The sequence below is a fragment of the Amphiprion ocellaris genome, chromosome 6, assembly GCF_022539595.1.
Source record: "Amphiprion ocellaris isolate individual 3 ecotype Okinawa chromosome 6, ASM2253959v1, whole genome shotgun sequence".
Taxonomy (NCBI): Eukaryota; Metazoa; Chordata; class Actinopteri; family Pomacentridae; genus Amphiprion; species Amphiprion ocellaris.
The window spans coordinates 21,228,401-21,250,109 of NC_072771.1; the positions used below are offsets into that span (position 1 = coordinate 21,228,401).

The following is a 21,709-nucleotide window of genomic DNA, read 5'->3' on the forward strand; positions in this document are numbered from 1 at the left end:
TTGTTAAATCACCATAATTACGGTTTTGTCTTCTTCTAATTGTAATAACACACTATCAGGGCATTTAAATAACGAAATAAATCAAACTCCACACTGCAGTCTATAAACAAACCAGACTGCTTTTCTATGTTAGGCTTACCTGAATCTGCTGCGCGACACGATACTACTACGGAAGCCGAAATAGCTCAGTTGGGAGAGCGTTAGACTGAAGATCTAAAGGTCCCTGGTTCGATCCCGGGTTTCGGCAGCATTTTCTGTTACTAGCAGCACATCGTGTATTGTGTGAATAAGGAAACAACAAAATGTACAAGAAGACAGTTATGTACTCTCAGATAATGTCACTATACAAATAATATTTCATGCAGCACCAATGGTTAAAAAACAACAAGGTTGACTGGCGTAGTAATAGTGCTGCAGTACAAATCCAACCAATCATTTGCTAAATAACAATGAAACTCTGTGAGCCCATTTGAATCCCAAAGTCATGACGGTGGAAACATTGAAACATTGAAAGTAATCAGCCATAATATACATTTAATACATGAATGCACACACACATGATTATACATTTAATGTATATTCAACAATTTATTTAATTAAAAGCAATTAATCAAGATAAAAATGATTAAAAATGTGACATTTTCAAATGCAATAGACATTGTGTAAATGACAGATCATGACTGAATTATCGGTTGAAAGGTAATAATACAGATTTTAAAGTGAGTTGTGAAAAAGTGGACTATCAATTTTACTTTTTAAAAAACTGCACAAAAGTAGGATTTTCTACCTCAAATTATAAGAATATCTGACTTTCATATTAAAAATGCATCAGCTGCACTATATTGCAGATCTATAACTATGAACTACAGAACTGCCGGCTCATGAAGCAACAATTAAGCCAACCACCCACAGGATTTTGGTTTAAACGGGTTTGAGTCGAGCTACTGCTTCAGGATAGGCGTGACAGTAAAAAGGTGTTCCTCTTCAGTTGATGTCACGAGTCATTGAGCTCTGTCACCTTGCTGCTGATGTGCCTGATATCCCTCTGAAGCTTCTCCTTGTCAAGGCGGGATTTGATGTCATTTATCTGCCTCAGGGATTCAACTGCATCACACACAGACAGGAAGCCTGTCCAAAAGAGACGCAGGGCGTAGAAATCGTCACCACAGATTTGAGGTGAAAACGATTCTGGTGATTGCTGCTGCTGATGCTCTAACCTTGCAAAAGAGCTGCTATATAGCTGTCGCATTTCTGCTAGATCGTCTGATTTTAGCTGGGATTTTGCTCTCACTCAAATCCTGGTGATCTCTGTTTCAAATTTATGGGTAAAGTTAGACGTGTAGGTAACAACATAGTGCATAAAACTGAAATATTATTCAACATAGCATGTGCTCTAAGAGGTATCAGTTATTGTGGTGGAAAGACAGACTTTCTTTGAGATATTAAACATATTTAGCCGTCTCTATCTAAATCCATGCCTGTCTTACCCCGAATATTTACGACACTCATCAATTATGCATTGATCCTCTCCCGTCTCATACCATCTCCTTCTAGCTTTTCATCCTACACTTAAAATAGAGCAATGGATGAATGGCTCTCCAGCAGTGGGATCGGGATGGCTGAGTGGTGATTCATAGATCAATTTACCCCTGGTCTCATTTACTGAGGGCAGTTTCGCGTCTTTCCTACATGCCTACACTTTAATAAGAGCTGAGATAGAGAAAGTGGGGTAGGTTTGAGATGTAGTGCGAGGCTTCCTGGGAAATGAGATGGGGATGGATGTGAACAGCAGCGAGCTCAGTGGCTCTGTATTCTTACTTGACTGGCTTTGTGGTAGCTGCACGGAGTGGCTGAATGTGTGGGGCAAGAGAAATACACAAATATAGTTCACATTATGGTTTAAACCACATGACACGTGAGCACAAAAGGTTCTGAATCAGGCACGTATCTCTTGTGCACGTGAGCTCTGCTGCCCTTTGACATCAGTATAATTTAAATATAGCTCACTTCTCATGCTTAATTTAAGATGTCATCACCAAGTCATTGACCACTGTCATTAACTGAGGTATTAAACACCCTATAAAGAAATGAATGATATTAATCATGTAGTGAGGCACCTCAAATTTTACTCAGTTTATGCTGGATTTTGATCACTTTTTCTCTCTTTTGGTGTCTCTGTTTGTGAGTATTGTCAAGAGTTTTTGCATGTGCATTTTTTACTTGACGTATATGGTAAAGCTCATGTAGCATGTGCATGTTTGCTCACTGATGACAGCAACTACCCACCTCTGTGGTACTCCTGTTTGAGCAGCTGCAGCTCCTGATGAATGCTGTTCTCCGCTGAGGTCATTCTTCTACTGAGTTTGGCTTCAGAGCGTTTCAGCTGGTCATACTGGCTGCGGTCGGTCTGACTCTGCTGCTTCTCAAACTGCTCCACATGCATCTCCAGAGCAAGCAGACGATCAGATAATCTAGACTCTATCTCTGACTGGATACAGAACACATACATACGCTACCAGTCAAAAGTTTGGACACATCTTCTCATTTAATGATGTTTCTTTCTATAGAATGTATATATATATATATATATATATATATATATATATATATATATATATATATATATATATATATATATATATATATATATATATATATATATATATATATATATATATATATATACACACACACACAAGTCTGGTCACATACTGTACATGTGACCAGACTTGAACTTGTTTTTTTTTTCTGATACTCTGCCTTTGTGGACAACTTTGCATAAAGTGTGTGTACAGTATATTTCATACACATACTGTACCATTTTGCCCTTTAATAGTGAGCGGAGCTGCTGGCTGCCCTGTGCATGTATCTGGACAGAGCTGTTGAGCTGTTGTTCTGTCCACTTTCTCAGTATTTCTGTTTGCTCCTTGGCTTCCTTGAGCTCATCTGACATCCTGCCAAGACACCAGGAATAGAAAAAAAAAAGAGATGTGCAGCAGGCTGTACTTTGAAACGAGACACCAAAAACACATTTTGTAGATTAGATTAGATTATAAATGTCTCAGGAATGCATATATACTGTCTACTACCCGGAAACCTGAAGCTTTAAGAGCTAGCAATACTTGCTATATAATTTACATTAAATACAGGTCTTATTTGGCTTTACTTGGAGCTTGGCATCAGAAAAAAAGGCTTTGTCTGTTTCTATTACCAATGCTTTATTGCGTCTCCTTGTCTAATAAACAACTTGCACTAAATAAAATGTCTGGTGCAAAACAGAATGTCAATCATAAATCACCAATTTAAGATCTGTACATTTATTCCGAAAGAAGGCTGTTTTATATTCAGTTACTTGAAGCTGGTTTAAAATCAGTGTTCAGAAGTGCACTTTCTGGCAACTAGAAATGAGAATTCCTTATATAGTATTATTTTGTGTGTTTGACTTGATGCAAACCTCAGCATTGAGCACTAAAGTCAAAAAATGTAAAAAAAAATGAGGAAAAAAATTGTAGTGCAATGGTTCTGGGATCTTTTTTGTAGCTCTGAAAACTATATTTGTTTAGGAGAACAAAACAAACGTCCCTTCCTTTGTAATATTGGAAGAGGTTGCTGTTTATATCGATGCATGTGGTTCACAGTACTAACACAGCCCAATGTGTAAACAGAGTTAAAATGTCTCAGATGGAAGCTGCAGCCTTGGACAAACTGACTGAAACTGTGTGGGCTGTGTTATAGTACAGGACACAATAGACAGCACCTCATAACCTTCTTTCCTCTGATACCTCCACTATAAAGCGTTCTTGAAACAATCAGTGAGGTAAAAGCCTTATCTGTGAGTCAATGCTTGACTGCATTACAAATCAGACTCCAAAACCAGACTGTCTGCACCAACCACAAAATGTTTAAGGTAAATGTGCTGCTTGTCTAAAGTCATTACCAAACACGTTGGATTATTTTGACAGTGGTTTTGTGCGTTGTGTATACCTGCAACCAACATAAAGATTAGTTTATTTCAAGGAATGCAAGGTGTGCTTTCGCAAAGCAACATTCTGTGGGCTGAGTGTTTGCAGGCATCTCACAAGAGAACCAAACAAGACAAAACCGCCAACAGACATGACATGGCAGGATACAATTGAGAAGGATGATGACACACTCACAAATATACTTGGTTTCAAATACAAAAGGTCAAATGGGTATATTGGATTATATTGGTAAAAGACCAAGGGCATCTTTGATCGACTGTCTTGTTCCAGCTTATGAGGCCCTGAATGTCAAAACTGCCTCTAACAAAACCTGACAGCAGCTGCGGCTCAATGTTTCTTAGGCATAAATGAAACGGTCAGAACTAAAAATGAGGTTGATGTCTCTGACTTTGAATGTTTAACGAAGAGTTACTGACATCAATAATGCTTTACCGAGGCCCCTCTGTAGACTGAACTTTATTGAGAGGATTTCCAAAAACAGCTGTGTCTATCTTGTAAAAATGACTTGGCCTCTTGGAACAGACAAACAATATTAGGTTGATAGAACAATGTTCAAGCTGTTTCAACATGATACTCCAAAGGTTAAACCTGCCATAGATTGGTGGATGGATATACCTTTTTATTAGATATATAACTATACAAATTCAATAAAAGTAGCTAGGCTGTTTTATTTGTTTTTTGCCATTATCGTATCTGTTTCAGAAACTCAGAGAGAGTTATTGTTTCATCTATTTTTATCTATTGTTCTCTTGGTTCCAACGTGATCAGTGACCTGATTTCCAATACAGATCTAAAACATTAGGAAACAGAGCATATTTATCATTCATGTCTCTGTGTTTCGGTTTCCCCTTGGTGAAACTATGTAATTTTTGTGCATATTATTCACCAGCTGGGCTAGTAAATCCACTAAACTGGCAGGCTTTTTATTCATCCTGCATTACAAATTTGAGATGGCAATGACTTCAGATTCCTCAGCTTGGAGCAGCTATAAAGGAAGCTAGGACTGATAGGGGATGTTTGGTAACCAAATTAGAAACTTGGTTACCACTTAATAAATTAACTACTTTTATATATAATGATGGTCTGGACAGAATGAAAAAAGAAACATAAACAACATAAAGCACTGGTAAACACCAACACGCTTAATTGTTAAAAATTATGTTGGAATCAAAAAATTACATTCATATTTGCAAGTTAAACGATCTGACCCTTCTAACATACAGTTGTTTAGCAGGACACTAAGATATTTATAAAAAAATCTAAATAAATAAATGTAATGTTAGTATTAGTAGGGAACAATCCTGGTGCGTTGGGGTTGCACTGACTCTTTAATGGCCTTACCTGTCTTCTAGCAGTTTCACTTGTCTATACAGATCAGATATGGAGCTTCTTTGGCCCTCGGAGTGCCTCGTCAATGAAGCCTCCTGTCTCCTAAGGTCACGATCAAACTGGTAAAAGGGAAAACACATGCCATTATGTGATGCTGGAAGGTTTGTGGTGCCAGCTTCACTGTCTGACCTTTACCTTTTGTGGTTTTCTGCTGATTGCGCTACTGCACCACTGCTGCAGCCAGTCAGGACTTGGAGTTACAGTGGTGACCCACTTTCTCCACATTTTCAATTATTTTTATGGTGCATGCTTGACCACTGGTCCACAGCTAATGTGCTGCCATCACAGTGATTTACCACTCTGTGCCACAAACAAAACTGAGTGCTGGTTAAATCACTCTGAGGGTGGGTGTCTGTGCACGTGTGTGTGCGTTGCATGCGGTGGTGATTAGTTTAAGATTTAGCAAAGTGAGGAAGAGCATTATAATAGGTGATATATGTGTCTTAATCCACGGTTTGAGTATTGTTTTAAAAAATGCTGATCTTGTAAAGTGCAGTGAAGTGCAATTAAAAAAAATGTTTATAAAGACCTTGACATCCCTATTTAAATTAATTTCACATCTCATTTCTTTCTTTCAGACTGTGGTTATGGCTGAGCCTCTGAGATTTCTTGATAAGAAAGCAGCAGCAGTTAGTGCTAAATCATCAACCAAACAGCCAGCCAGCAAAATACAAACCTGTCTATCTTGTCAGGTTATTATTTCTTCCATGCATGCAGTGTTTGAATGAATTTTAACCTCTAATAAAATCACAAAACAGATCATTAATCCTGCATTTGAGAGTAGAATATTCATGATTCCCTAGCTCTGCACTGAGTATGTGAGTGTGTTAAAGGTGGAGTAAGTGATGTTGATGCAATACAATTTTTGTCAAATTCAGAGAATATCTATTCACGGTCCACTAGTTGTACATTCTGTGTGTGGCAAAAATTACTGGGTGCTGGTTGCTCTGGCTTTGTAAAGAGAAAAACACAATGACTTGGATTGACCCCCACAATTCTACACATTTGTGTCCTATGCATGCTCATGCTCGCGCACAGGACAGCATACATTAAATGTAGAACATGCTAGTTGTCTAAATATGCTACAAAGTTAAATATCAACAATCAATTTCCAGAATCGTGGACCCTACTTTCAGCAGCGAAGAGGGTTAAGGGTTAGGTTAGGTATGCAACTTTTTCGACTAAGTAAAAATAGTACAGCAAAAAGGATCTTCAGCTTTGCTTGTGGGTCTTCCAATTTGTATTTGTGCTCTGAGCTAAATGCTACTCCCAGTGTGTTCACATTTTTGGAACTTTGAACCACTGGTGGTGCTGGATGAACACTTGCTCCATAGTAGTAAGAGTTCATCATCTTCACACAATACCAAAATTCCCAATTTTACAGTAACTTATCCAGTGTTTACGGAGACAAACCACATAAAAACAAATGAAAATGTCAAAAAAATGTCAACTGGCTGGTGAAGCTGGAGGGAAAGATGAGGGGTCTACAAAGTTATGAGTTGTCTTTTTGGGCAGCCTGTCAAAACAAAATGAAAACGTTGTTGATGAAGAATTTTGATATGTACACCCATGTATGAAAGTAGTCACCTTAAAAAAATGAATCAAGATTTTCCTTTTGGCTCTTGTGCTGTAGCTGCCTCATGTGTCATTCTAACCCATTTGTCTGAATGGATGCTTTGTCTCTCACCTTGACTTCCAGCTCTTTGAGCTGTACACCCACAGCTGCCCTGAGCTCTGAAACCTCCTTCTGCAGCTGAATCACCTGCTGCTCTCCAGAGCTCATGTCAGCGCTCAGCTTGGCAATGCTGGCATCACACCTGAGATAATAGGTAGGGTAGCAGATAGGGCTGGTGAGAAACCACTGAATGCAAATGGTAGACTGGGAGGGAGTTAATATAAGGTGTGAAGAAAGAGATGAGCAAAAAGCTGGAGAAAACAAGGATGAAGCTCTTTACTAAAGAACACACTGTTCCCCTGATATACAATCAGGCAGCAGGATGGAAAAAAAAGTCGGACGGCTAGCCCTATCAATACTTTTCAAGGAAAGCCATTAGAAGTTAAAAGAATGCTCTGGTGAATTCTAAGCAGTGAGAAGCTTTACTCTGAATACTGAACATTTGATGCTTTCAGTGATTACAAGTTTGCATTTCTAACCAAATTACTGATAAAACAGACAGGAAAATATGATAACCTATCAAATGAGGTAATCTATTTTATATTCTTATCAACAAATACACTGTGATAAAATACTTCACAGCCTCTCACATGCAAAACCCTTCTTCTAATGTATTCTCTGCTCAGTTTGCTTGTTAACCATGAACTGCGTTGACCCTTATATTTTGCACTGCAGTATCACTTCCTTCCTTCCTGTGCTTGATTTAAGATGTCTTCCTCCTTGTCCTTATCAGGCTTATCTGTGTGTGAATTTCAATATTATGTTTGTGATAAAACACAATCCAGCAACTAATTATTGAGATGCCAAGTGTGAAATTTTGGTTATTTCCCTGCAGACTACTACAAAGCTACTATAAATGACTGCACTGACCAATACAGTTGATCAATAACCACTGGCCCTTAGCTTATGATTATTTATGACTAACATGCAAGAGGTCATTAAACTGAGTAGCTGAGTTTTTTCTACTGCTTTTATTGGACCGTAAATTAGCTTTCTAAGCAATCTACCGTCTCATCACTCATCACTGACCCTTAACTCTCACAGCAGAAACAGGCATGCTGTGAAACAAGATATCCACAAAATAATGCTACGTATCTGATCTACTGTCTGATGATGGATCACATTGCCTAAGATGTATTGACCAGTGGTTGCCAGGAATGTTCAAAATAATTCAGCCCTGGCGGTTACACAGGAAAACACTAGAATTTTTAGCAATCCAGTCTAAAAAGTGTGATCACAACAGATACAGAATAAGGAGCAAGTGCTAATTAGCATCTAAAATGTGTTAAATCTAAAAATTTCACTCTGGTGAGAACAAAATAATTGCATGTGTCTGTCTATGCCACGGCTGATTGGAAGTTGTGAGAGGATGCAGGCCGTGCAATTTCACTTCACTAGTCATAGAGAAAAACAAGTAGAATATCAGCAAGGTATGTCATGCCACTCCAACTGTGCAATTCATCAAAATAATGTTTTGTTGTATTTCTCGCACTTAGTGCAGTTCAGTATTTGTTTGAAGCAAGACTCATGTGATTACCTGGCTACTCTTCCTCTCAGGTCTCCAATGCCAGCTATGTTTTTCTGCTCCAGGTTTTGAACAGCTGTTGTGGTTCCAGAGGTAACAGAGTCCCGCTGGGCGATCTGTCTCTCCAGTTTCTACTCAGAGGAACAAAGACAGCATATCTCATTCACAATATCTTTTATTGTAGTGTGAAATACTGTAGCTATTTTGTCTAGAAAATCAATGTGAGGCAAAATACAGATGTTAAATTATGAAAAAAGGTCATTAGGACCTGTCAGAAAGGTAGGGATGATAACTGATCATGCAATGTTGTGTCTATTTAATGTTGTCACAATAAACACTGAGGAATGTAAACTACGTTGTGTACTTTTGCTGAGATAGATACATTCATATTGGCAATAATAACAAAAATACATCATCATCACTTTTGCATGTGTAGCCCTCCTACTGATATATACTTTGGTTCTATAAAGATAAACCTTGGCATAGGAGATCAACCAGCGTGAGCTACTGAATTACCTTCGGATTCTCAAATACACACTGTGAGTGTAGGCATAGCTCTCATGCATAACTTTCATGTCATTTAAACAGTTAAACTTACCTCTAGCACTAAACACATTACCAACACATGATAACATCAGTGACTAGTCTGTTAGCATAAAACATAGCAACATTTATTCACCTCAAAAGGATGATAAACAGTTCAATGTGAAATTACAAACCCAAAATCACCCGGGATTTAGTCTGTCCTCTGGTACCAGACCTGGTGCACAGTTGGAGCTCATGAGGAAACACAAAAATAGAAAGTCTGGCTTCAGCTTCCAAAAAATAGAAAGTCCGGATTCAGCTTCCAAAATCCACAAAGTTCAACTTCAGTGTCCAAAAAAACAAAGGCTGTCCAACAGTCTTCACCGCCTTGGTACCTCACCACGATCCTTAACTCTGTCCCTCTTCACTCAGCGAGCGGCAGCTGTAGGTTGCTTGGTCGCTAGCTCGTTCGTTTTCCACCGGTAACTTCTCCTCCATTCTCCTTCTGCATCGCCGTCCGCTGCGCGCGCTTCGCTCTTCATCCCGCCCCTGCAGCGATTCAATTGGCCCCCATGTCCATCACAACATAACAATCATTGGCCAACTATATCAGATTGACACCTGTCTAACCCAATCATGACGGAAAAAACTTGTGACGTTCAGGGTCAATACAGAACATTGGAATTTCAGAGATTATGCGAAAACAGTAAATAAACAGCATTGAATACACATGTCAACAAATAAATGACAATAACAGAATACCAGGGCACTACACTCTCCCCCCACTAAAACTGTCATGTCCTCATGACATGAGTAACATAAATCATCTTAACTCCATTTCCATTAACAGGTTACAACATTCCTTTCAACCTATCCATTTGAAACACATACTTGTATATCTTTTGATAGGAAATAACACAGTATCAGTGTGACCTTTGACCCCTACAGGAATAACCCCATGTGTACTAACTGCAACTGAAGTTGGGTTTCCCAGTAAGTCATAAGTCAGTCGATGTGGGACCCTTGTCTGTCTCTGAGGTCTTATGTTCTCTACCAAACCTGAGTCACTGTCTTGACTATTAGTAGTCTCAGATAACATGGGAGTCTCAACATCAGCCTGAACTGTAGTGTCTCTTTCAGTTTCAACAGTCTCTGAGTCTCTCTCATGCTCACTTGTCTCTGGCAAGATGATAGTATCCACTGTCTGTGGCGGTTCAGTCTCATCATTCCACAGAATATCCAGGTCAAGACTGAAAGGTTCAGATGTCTCATTCTCCACTTTGTTCTCTAGACTTCCAACATCGTCAAACCATACACCATGTTCCTCATCCTCTGAGTCAGAACTCTCCATGTCCTGTACAGTAGATCTTAAGGGTGTCTGTTCATCGTCTGATGGTCTAATATTCTTGCAATGTCTCTTTCTCCTCCTACGCTTGGCTCTGATAGGAGGTGCAGTTTCAGGGTCTGAGACTGGTTGTAGCGTCACGGTTTGTCCCAGAGGCAGAAGGTGATTTCGATGGAGAATTTTGGTGGGTCCATCTCCATCTGCTGGTCTTAACCGAAACACTGGCAAGTTTGACATTTGACTCTCAACAATGTATGGATTTGAAGCCCAACGATCAGCTAACTTGTGCTTCCCTGGCAACCCCAAATTCCGTATCAGAACCCTGTCCCCAGGCAGCAATTGTGTGAAACGGATCTTTTGGTCATACCTCTGCTTGTTGTTTTTGTTTTGCTTGGCAGCGGCTGCTTCAGCAAGGTTATATGCTGCTTGCAACTCCTTCTTCATATCAGCAACATACTTAAGGTAGTTTTCCCGTTGTGTCCCATCACTCGACGTTCCGAAACAAAGATCCACAGGCATCCGGGCCTCACGCCCGAACATCAGATAATAGGGTGAGAACCCAGTGGCCTCGTTTGGAGTACAGTTATAAGCGTGGACTAGGTGCGCAATGTGTCGACTCCACCCTTTCTTCTGACTTGGCTCCAGAGTCCCAAGCATGTCCAATAATGTCCTATTGAATCTCTCAGGCTGAGGATCTCCTTCAGGATGATAAGGAGTAGTTCTGGATTTATCAATGCCAAGAATACTTAACATCTCATGAATAAGACGACTCTCAAAGTCACGTCCCTGATCACTGTGCATCCTCTTCGGCAACCCATAATGAACAAAGTACTTCTCCACCAAAACTTTTGCCACGGTGATCGCTTTCTGGTCTTTTGTTGGGAAAGCTTGGGCGTACCGTGTATAGTGATCAGTGACAACCAGGACGTTTTCGGTGTTGTTTGAGTCTGGTTCGATGGATAAAAAATCCATGCATACTAGATCTAGCGGACCATCACTGTGCATATGAGACAATGGAGCAACTCTTCGGGGTAGAGTTTTCCTCTTGATGCAGCGTGCACAGGTCTTGCAATAGCTTTCTACTGCAGTTTTCATCCTAGGCCAGTAGAAACGGTCTTTAATCAGGCTGTAGGTTTTGTCAAAACCTAAATGACCAGAGTCATCGTGTAGCGACTTCATCACCACTTTCCTGTACTTCTCAGGCAAGACTAACTGAGATCTATGAGATTTGCCAGGAGGACTTGTAACTCGGTACAGGACACCTTGTTGTAACTTGAAATGACCCCATTCTCTCAGTAGCAAAGGGCAGGTTCTATGTTTGGTCCGGTCAACTTGTGACATATCCCCATGTTGAAAAGCTGACCATATCTCTCCAATGGCAGAGTCTTCTTGTTGAGCAACCGACAGCTCTTTCTGACTTAGAACAGTCATTCCATTAGTGCTCAGTGTAGACAGATTACAGAAAGCCTGTGGAAGGGCATGCGCAGAAAGCACTAAGTGATCAATTGCTCTTGTAGGACAAGGATTTCTTTGCTTAGATACTGCACAACTCTGACACATGGCTCTCACGCCTGCGGCTGAGATGTCGTCCCATCTCAGTTCTGAAGTCTGTGTGGGGTGCGGGCGACGAGACAGCGCGTCTGCATCAATGTTCTGGACCCCAGATCTGTACTTTAGACTGAAGTCATATGTTGATAATGCTGCTAGCCAGCGGTGACCTGTGGCATCTAATTTAGCAGAGGTCAACACATAAGTCATCGGGTTATTGTCTGTTCGGACCTCAAACCTAACCCCATACAGGTAGTCATGCAGCTTGTCTACCACTGCCCACTTTAACGCCAAAAACTCAAGTTTATGAGCAGGGTAATGTCGTTCGGAGGGAGTTAAGCTACGGCTTACAAAAGCAACTGGTCTTAACCCTTGACCTTGGTCTTGGTACAACACACCACCTAAACCTTCTCGGCTGGCATCTACGTGCAGAACATAGGGCAACGCTGGGTCTGCAAAAGCCAGTACAGGAGCTTGAGTGAGTCTTTGCTTCAGCATTTCAAAAGCTGCCTCACACTTGTCGTCCCACCTACACCCAAAAGGCTCAGCTGGGTTAAGATAGTCACTGTTCCTGTCCAACTTTGACTTTTTGGCAGCGGGTGGATATCCAGACAGCAGCTGGTTCAAAGGATAAACGACTTTGGAATAATCCTTCACGAACCGTCTGTAGTATCCACAGAACCCGAGAAACGACCGCAAAGCAGTCACTGTGGTTGGTCTGGGCCATGTGGTTACCGCTTCAGTCTTTTGGGGATCTGTAGACACACCATTTTGGGAAATAACATGTCCAACATATGTCACTGAAGGTTGACAAAACTGGCATTTGTCCAGCGACAACTTAAGACCCTCATCTTTGAGTCGGTCAAGCACCTTTAACAGCCTCTCCTCGTGCTCTTCGAGTGTGGCACCGAATACAATAAGGTCATCGAGGTAGACCAAAACTTCCAGCAAGTTCATGTCTCCAACAGTTTTCTCCATTATGCGCTGAAAAGTTGCAGGAGCTCCTGACACTCCTTGTGGCATCCTTTCAAATTGGTAGAAGCCAACTGGGCAAATGAAAGCAGTTTTTTCCTTGTCAGTTTCACTCATTGGAACTTGGTAGTAACCGCTTCGTAGGTCGAGCACACTAAACCACTTGCTGCCATTCAGACAGGCCAATGCATCTTCAACCCTTGGCACGGTGTACTGGTCCGGGACAGTACGCCTGTTCAAGGTCCTGAAGTCCACACACATCCTTATTTTACCATTCTTTTTTCTCACCACCACTATAGGTGAAGCGTAGGGGCTTCGAGACTCAGTAATGATTCCAGCATTCTTGAGTTGCGCCAAATGCTCTCTCAATGCCTCAACATCAGCAGGTGGCAGTCGTCGGGACCTCTCCCTGAATGGTTTGTCATCTGTGGTTTTAATGGTGTGGTGTGTGCTTTTACAGCATCCTACATCAAACTCGTGAGTGGAGAAAACTTCACTGCGTTCCATCATTTTCTTTGCCAGTCTCTCTTTCCATTCCTTAGAGACAGGAGAATCTCCAAAATTGAAAGAAGATGGAGTCACTTTATCCTTGGACTCATTTCTAGTCTCCTTGCTCGCCGCATGTGAAGGCATCACCTCCACAGGGAAAAGATGAGCAATTGGCGTCCCTCTGGTCAGTGTGACTTCTTTGGCTGACACGTTCCTGACTAGCACAGTGATTCTCTTGGACATCACTACAGAAGATGTTTGCAGCTCTGGCCTCACCAGGATCTGTTCTGGGAACCTTGAGTCTTCCAAAGGTTCATCAGGTGAATCCACAAGGATCTCTTGTGTACTGGGAATTCCCTGAAACTTCGGAACACCTGTCACTCTAGCTACCCCTCCAGGGCGCAAGGTAATAGGTTTTGCTTGAGAGAACCACACAGTCCCTCTCTTGTGGTCATCATCACTGGAGGGTGGCAGGTCAGCTAACCTTTCAAACACATTCTTGAAAACAGGGTGAATATGCATTGTGCTCAAAAAGTTCTCCCCTCCCCTTTCTTTACAGCTCTTGAGTAGCCGTCGCACAGTAGGTGTGTTTGTGCCAACAAGGATGGAAGCTTCACCTTTAACAATGGGGTCAGGACAGACCAACACAAGGGCATCAATGGTCTCAGTCACTCCTACATCAGCCTCCATGAACTCCAGCCTGAGTGACAAATAGCCATCATAAGGGTAATCAGCAGGGCTAAGACCCCATATTTGCAAAGCACTGATGGGTGTCAACGGCAAATGAGCCAGGTATCTGTCATAGAAAGATCTGTACAACAAAGTAACTTGAGAACCAGTGTCAAGGATGGCTTTAGCATAAATGCCTTCAATCTGTACTGGTACAGCTGAGCTAGGGCCCACTAAGCCTTCGGGTATAGTGTCTACCACTTTTTTGTCAGTATTGATGCACTTGGTGGAACGTGTCTTTACCACCGGGACACCAGGCCGTTCCTTTACTGGGTCCCGCGGTAGTTTCCCGCTTTCTTGGTTAGTTTGATCAGGCGATTATTGACTCTTTTGAGGTTTTCCTCACCATCACAGTCCCGTTTGAAATGTCCATCCTCTCCGCACTTATAACAGAAAATCACTGGTTTGTCCTCGTCAAGGCGAGACCTTTGTGACTGATCACTTCTCCTGAATTTCTCCTTAGCAGGGATTTCAGCCTGTGGTCTGTGGGTGTCTAGTTGAGTTCTGACTGTTGCAGCTTTAAGGTTCACCATCTCAGCTTTCATAACACTGATGTCTTTCCTTAACTGTTCCACCTCAGAGTTTCCTTTAGCATCAAGGTTTGGTCTGGGAACTGAAACAGTGTTAGACACAACTGTGCTTTTGACATCATTTCTGCTCTGAAGCACATCTTCCTCCTCCCTCACTTCTTTTAACAATTCACTGAAAGTAGGAGGTGCTCGCAGCTTATGGGTCATGCGGATGCGTAGAGCAATCATGTCACTAGGCAACGCACCCTTCACGATCTGGTCGATGCGAAGCTGGTCCATTTCAGAAATCTTGACCCCACCTTTTCTAAACACACAGTGCAGTAATTTATCCAGTCTGAGCAGATAACTGGAAAGTTTTTCACCATCATTCTGGAAGGTGTGTCGGAATCTCACAAGAAGGTCAGAAGCACTTTCAGTGGTTCCAAAAGCGACCTCCAAAGCTTGCATATAGTCATATGAAGTAGCTGTAGGGTTCTGCGTTCTTAAGAATCTCACAATGTCTGCAGCAGGCCCTTTTAAGCTTTCCACTATTCTCTGTTTCTTCACAGTGTCACCACACTGCCACTCTTCCAGCAAATGCATTGTCTGCTCTGCCCAAGCATCATACTCCTCCTCTCCACTAGGGGTAGGCTTGGCTCCAGAAAACATACGAAGCTTGCGGTAGCCATGGGTATCAACAGGGGCAATGTTACACTTGTCCACTAGGGAGCTAAGAGCGTTGATCAGCGCTGTGTTGACATCTAATGCGGAAGGTTCAAGAAACCCCCGCACATCAGCGACAGTCTTACCTTCCTGCTTTAAGAAGGATAGTAGTTTATCTTTAAACTCTTCCTCCCGTCGGGAAACAGGAAGTACATGCACAGGCCAAGGGCCAGTTTCTCCAGGAAGTCCAACACAGTCAGGCAGGTTTTGCTTTGTCAAGTCAGTGGAAGTCCAAATTAACACAAACTGTGTCTTAGAAGCAGTGTCTAAACAGCGGTCAATAATTTTAGATTTTCCAAAAGTTTTGACCTGACTTAAAGCTCTGAGCAGTATATCATCCGTAACATCAGAAGTAATGTTGCTCAACACTAGTGCATTTTCAAAGGCTAACTGTTTTCTCTTACACCATGCTTCAATCTCAACAGCATCCATTTTGAAAGTTACGAGAGCTGCCCAAAATGTTGACTTTGTTTATCATAAACACATTGACATATCAACAGAAAGAACAAAGATCCCGGACGAGCCCCCAGAAATGTAGCCCTCCTACTGATATATACTTTGGTTCTATAAAGATAAACCTTGGCATAGGAGATCAACCAGCGTGAGCTACTGAATTACCTTCGGATTCTCAAATACACACTGTGAGTGTAGGCATAGCTCTCATGCATAACTTTCATGTCATTTAAACAGTTAAACTTACCTCTAGCACTAAACACATTACCAACACATGATAACATCAGTGACTAGTCTGTTAGCATAAAACATAGCAACATTTATTCACCTCAAAAGGATGATAAACAGTTCAATGTGAAATTACAAACCCAAAATCACCCGGGATTTAGTCTGTCCTCTGGTACCAGACCTGGTGCACAGTTGGAGCTCATGAGGAAACACAAAAATAGAAAGTCTGGCTTCAGCTTCCAAAAAATAGAAAGTCCGGATTCAGCTTCCAAAATCCACAAAGTTCAACTTCAGTGTCCAAAAAAACAAAGGCTGTCCAACAGTCTTCACCGCCTTGGTACCTCACCACGATCCTTAACTCTGTCCCTCTTCACTCAGCGAGCGGCAGCTGTAGGTTGCTTGGTCGCTAGCTCGTTCGTTTTCCACCGGTAACTTCTCCTCCATTCTCCTTCTGCATCGCCGTCCGCTGCGCGCGCTTCGCTCTTCATCCCGCCCCTGCAGCGATTCAATTGGCCCCCATGTCCATCACAACATAACAATCATTGGCCAACTATATCAGATTGACACCTGTCTAACCCAATCATGACGGAAAAAACTTGTGACGTTCAGGGTCAATACAGAACATTGGAATTTCAGAGATTATGCGAAAACAGTAAATAAACAGCATTGAATACACATGTCAACAAATAAATGACAATAACAGAATACCAGGGCACTACACATGAATGATCATCCTACAGTGATGATGTTCACATGTGTGCAATGACCCAACATCAAAGAGATTACCCTGAGGCCTATCATGAGAGCAAACAGTGACTGGGTGATGTGGTTTTCATTTGATTTAGCCAAGCGTTCACTTCACGACTTAGCTTTTTACTTCTTCATGTGCAGAATTAATTAGCTGGTAGGCATTCATGAGATATTTCGGATAATGATAGATTCTAATCATGTTAATGGCCCATTTGGTATGCACTAATGGAGCTGTGTACTTCATTTAGATGCCCTGCTTCAATACGGCAGCTATCAGAGTGGAGCTCGATGTTCTGCTCAGTCGAAGACGAGTCCAAACACCCACTCATGTGTTTCACAACTCAAATTTCCATACACTTTCCAGTAATTCTTCAGAATGGTATCAGTTAGAATCTAAGCTTGATAGCATATATTTAAACATCTTGTGCACATATCGTTAGTTTTTTTTGTCTTGCTTGTACAGACAAAATCTCAATGAGCTGCAGATGATGAGGAGTGACGAAGGCTGTGTTCAGGCACTGCACCATTCTATCAGGTGTAATCAAATCAACTGGGAGTTTGTGGGCATGAGTCTGTGCCAGTGTGGGTGTGCTGCACATCAAACGAGATGAGGAGAGGAGAAGAGAGTTTGCACAAGAAAGGGAGACAATCAACACAGATGGACAACTTCACCCACATAATAAGATGTGCGGTACGGTACACAAAACAAGCAGGTCACATGGCTTCAGTACAAAAATTGCAGTGCAAAATGAAACGTGCATGTGACAGCACCTTCCTCGTTAACCCTCATCATGCACCCATTTTTCTACCTGAATATCCGTGCTGAGCTGCTTCACAATACGTGTGATGGTGAGTATGTGATTCTCCAGAAGCTTGCGGGAAGCTGCCTCGGCTTGGACAGAGCCACGGCTGGACTGCAGACCTGCTGCCACCTCCTCTTTGATCCTGAACGCCTGCTCCAGCAGCACAGCCAGTGTCCTACCCTGACTGCTCAAATGACCGTCCAAGACATCAGGCCTGAATCAGAAAGTAAACGCAACCCCGCTTTGAATCAGGGCATTGTAAAATCTCTTTATTGGATATTCTGATAAGTGAGGGGTGCAGGCTGCGTGCTGCAAATCATGCAAAGTCATCCCAACATTTTCATGCCCCAGAGGCACAGACACACATTGAGAAAAAAAAAAAAATCCTTTTACAGTGTAATTCCACAAAGCATTCATTCACCCAGAGTAATAATGAAGACGGAATGAGATGATGTTGTTTTCAAGCCCTCGGGTTATTGTCTCTGTGTCCCTGTGCATGCTGCGTCACCCTGCCTGATGCTATTGTGGATTAAGGATTAATTTTATCAATGTGATTCACAGCAGCGTTAGAAAGGTTCCCAACCTTTTTTCCATCCCATCAATGGGGGGAAATAGAACTTACCTACCTCTTCTGAAAACAAACAGAATCAGTGACCCACTTTAATCAAGGAATATGAAAAATAAATACAAAAATACTATATGACATACTGTAATACTTTTGCTGGCTGAAATACATTTGAAAAATTAAAGAGAGTAAGTGAATAAAGTTACCTGGTGTGACTCTGATAGGGCTGTAACTTTGACTCCTGTGACATCCTTCTTGTCTACAAAGAAACAAATTACATATATTGGTAAAGCAGCTTTCTCTAAATATGTATAATTTGCTTTTAGCCTTATTGCTTTGTCAAAGGTATTATCACATATATAACTTAGACTGATATGTCTAAACTGCTCTTTTTACCTTACTGCTTTGTTAACTGTATTATATTCTTTTATTGTTGATATCGAGTAGTCAGTGAGTAATATTCCTCGGCATGCATAATGAGACCCATATTGTGCAGTATAATATGTTCCCTTTTATTAACAACAATACATTAAGCATTGATTTTAATTTCTCACATATCAGAATACTCACAGTTCTGTGCTTTCCTTCTGCCAGCTCTTGAGGTCATGTGTTTGTGTTGTCACTTAGTAACTGTGGTCTCCTTGAGTGGAGTGTGCCTGCATGCCAGCATGAACAGTAATGTGAGAATGATGCATTGTTTATGTGGTGAGGCATCTTAACTCAGTAGAGAGAAATATTTGCCGACCAAAGTGTGAGCATTGGTGCAGCTCTCAGAAATGTAGCTGGGTAACTGATCAGGGCACTTAGAAGCAATACTTACGACAGCAGAGATCAAAGCACATCTAGATGCGCTTCTGTCAAGTGCAATTATAAAGTTACCAGTCAGTGACTTAAGTGACTTGATAATGTTAAATAAAATGTTTTCTCAAAACTTTAATTTCATTTGCTGTCATCAGATATTGTATTTGATTGTATTTCACTGGAGCTTTAAACTACTAATGTTCCATTATTGACTTAAGAGTTTGATTAATCCAGGGTTTATTGCATTTGTCTAGGAAAGTGTAGCAATTGAGCCCCCTTTAATTACTGTTAAAAGTCAGAAAATATTTATCTGAAAGAGGCTTAAATGCAGCTGCAAGGGTCCCATTACTATGCACATTACAAATGCACACTGCTGACATTTAATTAACTTCCTGAGTGAGTGAACCTTTGATTACATTGATATGAAGAAAAGGTATTTGCCATGGACCTGTTGTACTCTGTCCTGCTGTACAAGGATGACAAAAGCTGCACCTGTACATAAAGTAAAGCTAAAACCATTGGTTAAAACATCATACTCATTTAAAACATTTCATACTAAAAAAACAAATACATAATTTTTCAAAAACTACTCTGTAGCTATTTGAGTAAAGTACTAAAACTTCAAATTACCCCGTTCTGTCTGGCTAATCCTAATGAACTGTCCTGTGCGACTCTTGTGGCAGAGGCTGTAAAACAGATTATGTGATTATTTGAAGCAGGCACAGATAATAAGAGCAGCAGAAAAATAAAAGAACTCAGCATCCAATCCACAATGTAAGTTTTTATTATCATTATTATTATGTAGCTTTGAAATAAACAGCTTTTCTCTGACTGTGACTGTGAAGAGTATGGACTGATTGTGTTTTATTTAACCATGGCCACCTCCACATTATCATAGTGTTAGTCAAGTCCAGCACTGAGTTACATGCAGTTGCGTTCAGTGACAGAACACATGAGTGTCTGTGTATCTGTTGTCTGTTTGCAGGCATGTGTGGCCACACTCTGGATCAGTCTCTCATCAACAGGACCAGGGGCATTAAGAGGAAAGGCTGCTCATTGCAGACTCATCAGTTTTCCACACTAGCCTGATAGAAAGCCTATGGCAGCAGAAAGGAATTGTTTGGCTCACATTCTCACATCTCCATTTACTTAACTGAAAGTGCGGTTTGGGGCAGTTAGTTTGGCCTGCTGGTTATAATTAAGGTATTTTATTTTGTAGGATCAAAGAGATACCAAGTGAAGAGATCCCAAGACACGACAAAGCATGCTATTTGCAACTCAATGCATGTTTGACACACATCCAGGCTGCTCATAGGTGTGTCTGGAGAAAATAGCAAGATTAAGGAGGTCCTTCTCTGGAAAAGTCAGTGTTGCTATAAATCATCACACACCGTTGACAGCTGATTAAAATTCTCTCATTATTAATGGGTCAAGGCAAACCGCCCCCAACCGAAGGCATCATCAACACCACTCATACCTGCATCATCACTCCTACAAGTGATGCCAAGGTCGTACCACGTGAATGGATGTCCATCCAAGCAGCACACAAGGCTTTGGACATTCAGTTCCTCTTAAACTGTTTTGTGGAATGCAATTCAGTCAGGTATAACATTGCTTTTCTTTTGTATATTACTTAGTTTTTGGGATAAAGGGTCATTCTCTGACCTCTTGTGTGTGTAAGTGGAGTTAGATGGAAAGGTGTATTCAATCTCACTCCCTTTGTGCTGTTGTTTATGTGAGAATGGGTACAGCGTTAACCGAGGGGACAGAACAGTCCAGCACCGAAACAAGGGCCAGAGGGGAAGACGTAATGAGTTATTACACACATCACAGCAGCAGCACAGGGTAACTAAACAGAGAGGAGGCTCCTCAGTGCTGCCTGCTCGCTGCTGCACGTGGGTGATAACATTCTCTGAAGCCTGACCTATTTGGTGGGAAGAACATATCTAGACATGGGTACAGTGCAGGAACATGCGCATGGCACAAAAGAGAACATGACGGTGAAACATCTAAGGTTTCTGACTCACTGTCAGCTCTGGATTTACCAAGGTCAGGGCTTCAAAAAAGACGAAAGAAAGGTGTATATCATTAAGCACATATCACACACGTCAGATTACAAAGAGATAAACACAGATGAGGGTGACAGGGGATCCACAACTGAATCATAAACACCTCCCCAAGGCACTGTGGGGTTGTGTTATGCAATCACCAGCATACAGATTATCCAGTCAAGTGACAGGGTTGGCCAGAGGGAGGCGCGGTGCACTCTTCGTCCTTCATTTGAATATAACAATTAATGAGCAAGTTTGTCTAACCCCTGTTTAAACACAGTGCACAGAACAGGTCTTCAAAGACAGCCAAGCGACGTATTTTGCAAACATATTTAGGCTTTTTTTTTTGCAGAAGTCATTTTGTGAGCTCCAACTTTACCTTTAAAGTGAGATAAATCTTCAGCAGATAAGGACATTTCTTGCCGTTTAACAAGCGTGCTGCAGAGTGTGATCAAAACTGACAGAGCTGTCTGGCTGGAGAGTCTACGAGGTTCGCTGGGAGACTGATACCCCCTTCAACATCGCACCGTGCGTCTCGTTCTTGGCGCTCTAAACTGATCATCAGTGAAGTGCACCCGAGCTGCAGCAGCCCAACTGTGACATCCCTCCACTACACAGAGTGAGCTCAGGCTGGCTGGCTGCTGCA

At 41.6% G+C, this 21,709-nt stretch overlaps 1 protein-coding gene and 1 non-coding gene across 2 annotated transcripts; one reads left to right on the plus strand and one right to left on the minus strand.

Annotated features, from left to right (window-relative positions):
• Nucleotides 1–174: 174 nt before the first annotated feature.
• Nucleotides 175–247, plus strand: trnaf-gaa (transfer RNA phenylalanine (anticodon GAA)). Its single transcript has one exon. It is a non-coding gene; the product is annotated as a tRNA-Phe (tRNA).
• Nucleotides 233–21,309, minus strand: fam81b (family with sequence similarity 81 member B). Its single transcript, XM_023273691.3, has 9 exons — nucleotides 18,782–21,309; nucleotides 18,418–18,470; nucleotides 17,653–17,860; nucleotides 8,585–8,703; nucleotides 7,060–7,189; nucleotides 5,325–5,431; nucleotides 2,819–2,954; nucleotides 2,287–2,488; nucleotides 233–1,128 (listed from the first exon to the last, which is right to left on the minus strand). Exons 2-9 carry the CDS (start codon nucleotides 18,459–18,461, stop codon nucleotides 995–997), a joined length of 1,080 nt encoding a protein of 359 aa, XP_023129459.2. The 5' UTR covers nucleotides 18,462–18,470; nucleotides 18,782–21,309; the 3' UTR covers nucleotides 233–994.
• Nucleotides 21,310–21,709: the final 400 nt, after the last annotated feature.

Bases quoted from the DNA above. Each gene is read 5' to 3' on its own strand.
- fam81b (XM_023273691.3), bottom strand. From the start codon at position 18,461: ATGTCACAGGAGTCAAAGTTACAGCCCTATCAGAGTCACACCAG. The intron at 17,861-18,417 runs GTAACTTTATTC...TTTCTGATTCAG, and splicing joins CCCTATCAGAGTCACACCAG to GCCTGATGTCTTGGACGGTC. The intron at 2,955-5,324 runs GTAAGGCCATTA...GTGTCTTGGCAG, and splicing joins GTGAAACTGCTAGAAGACAG to GATGTCAGATGAGCTCAAGG.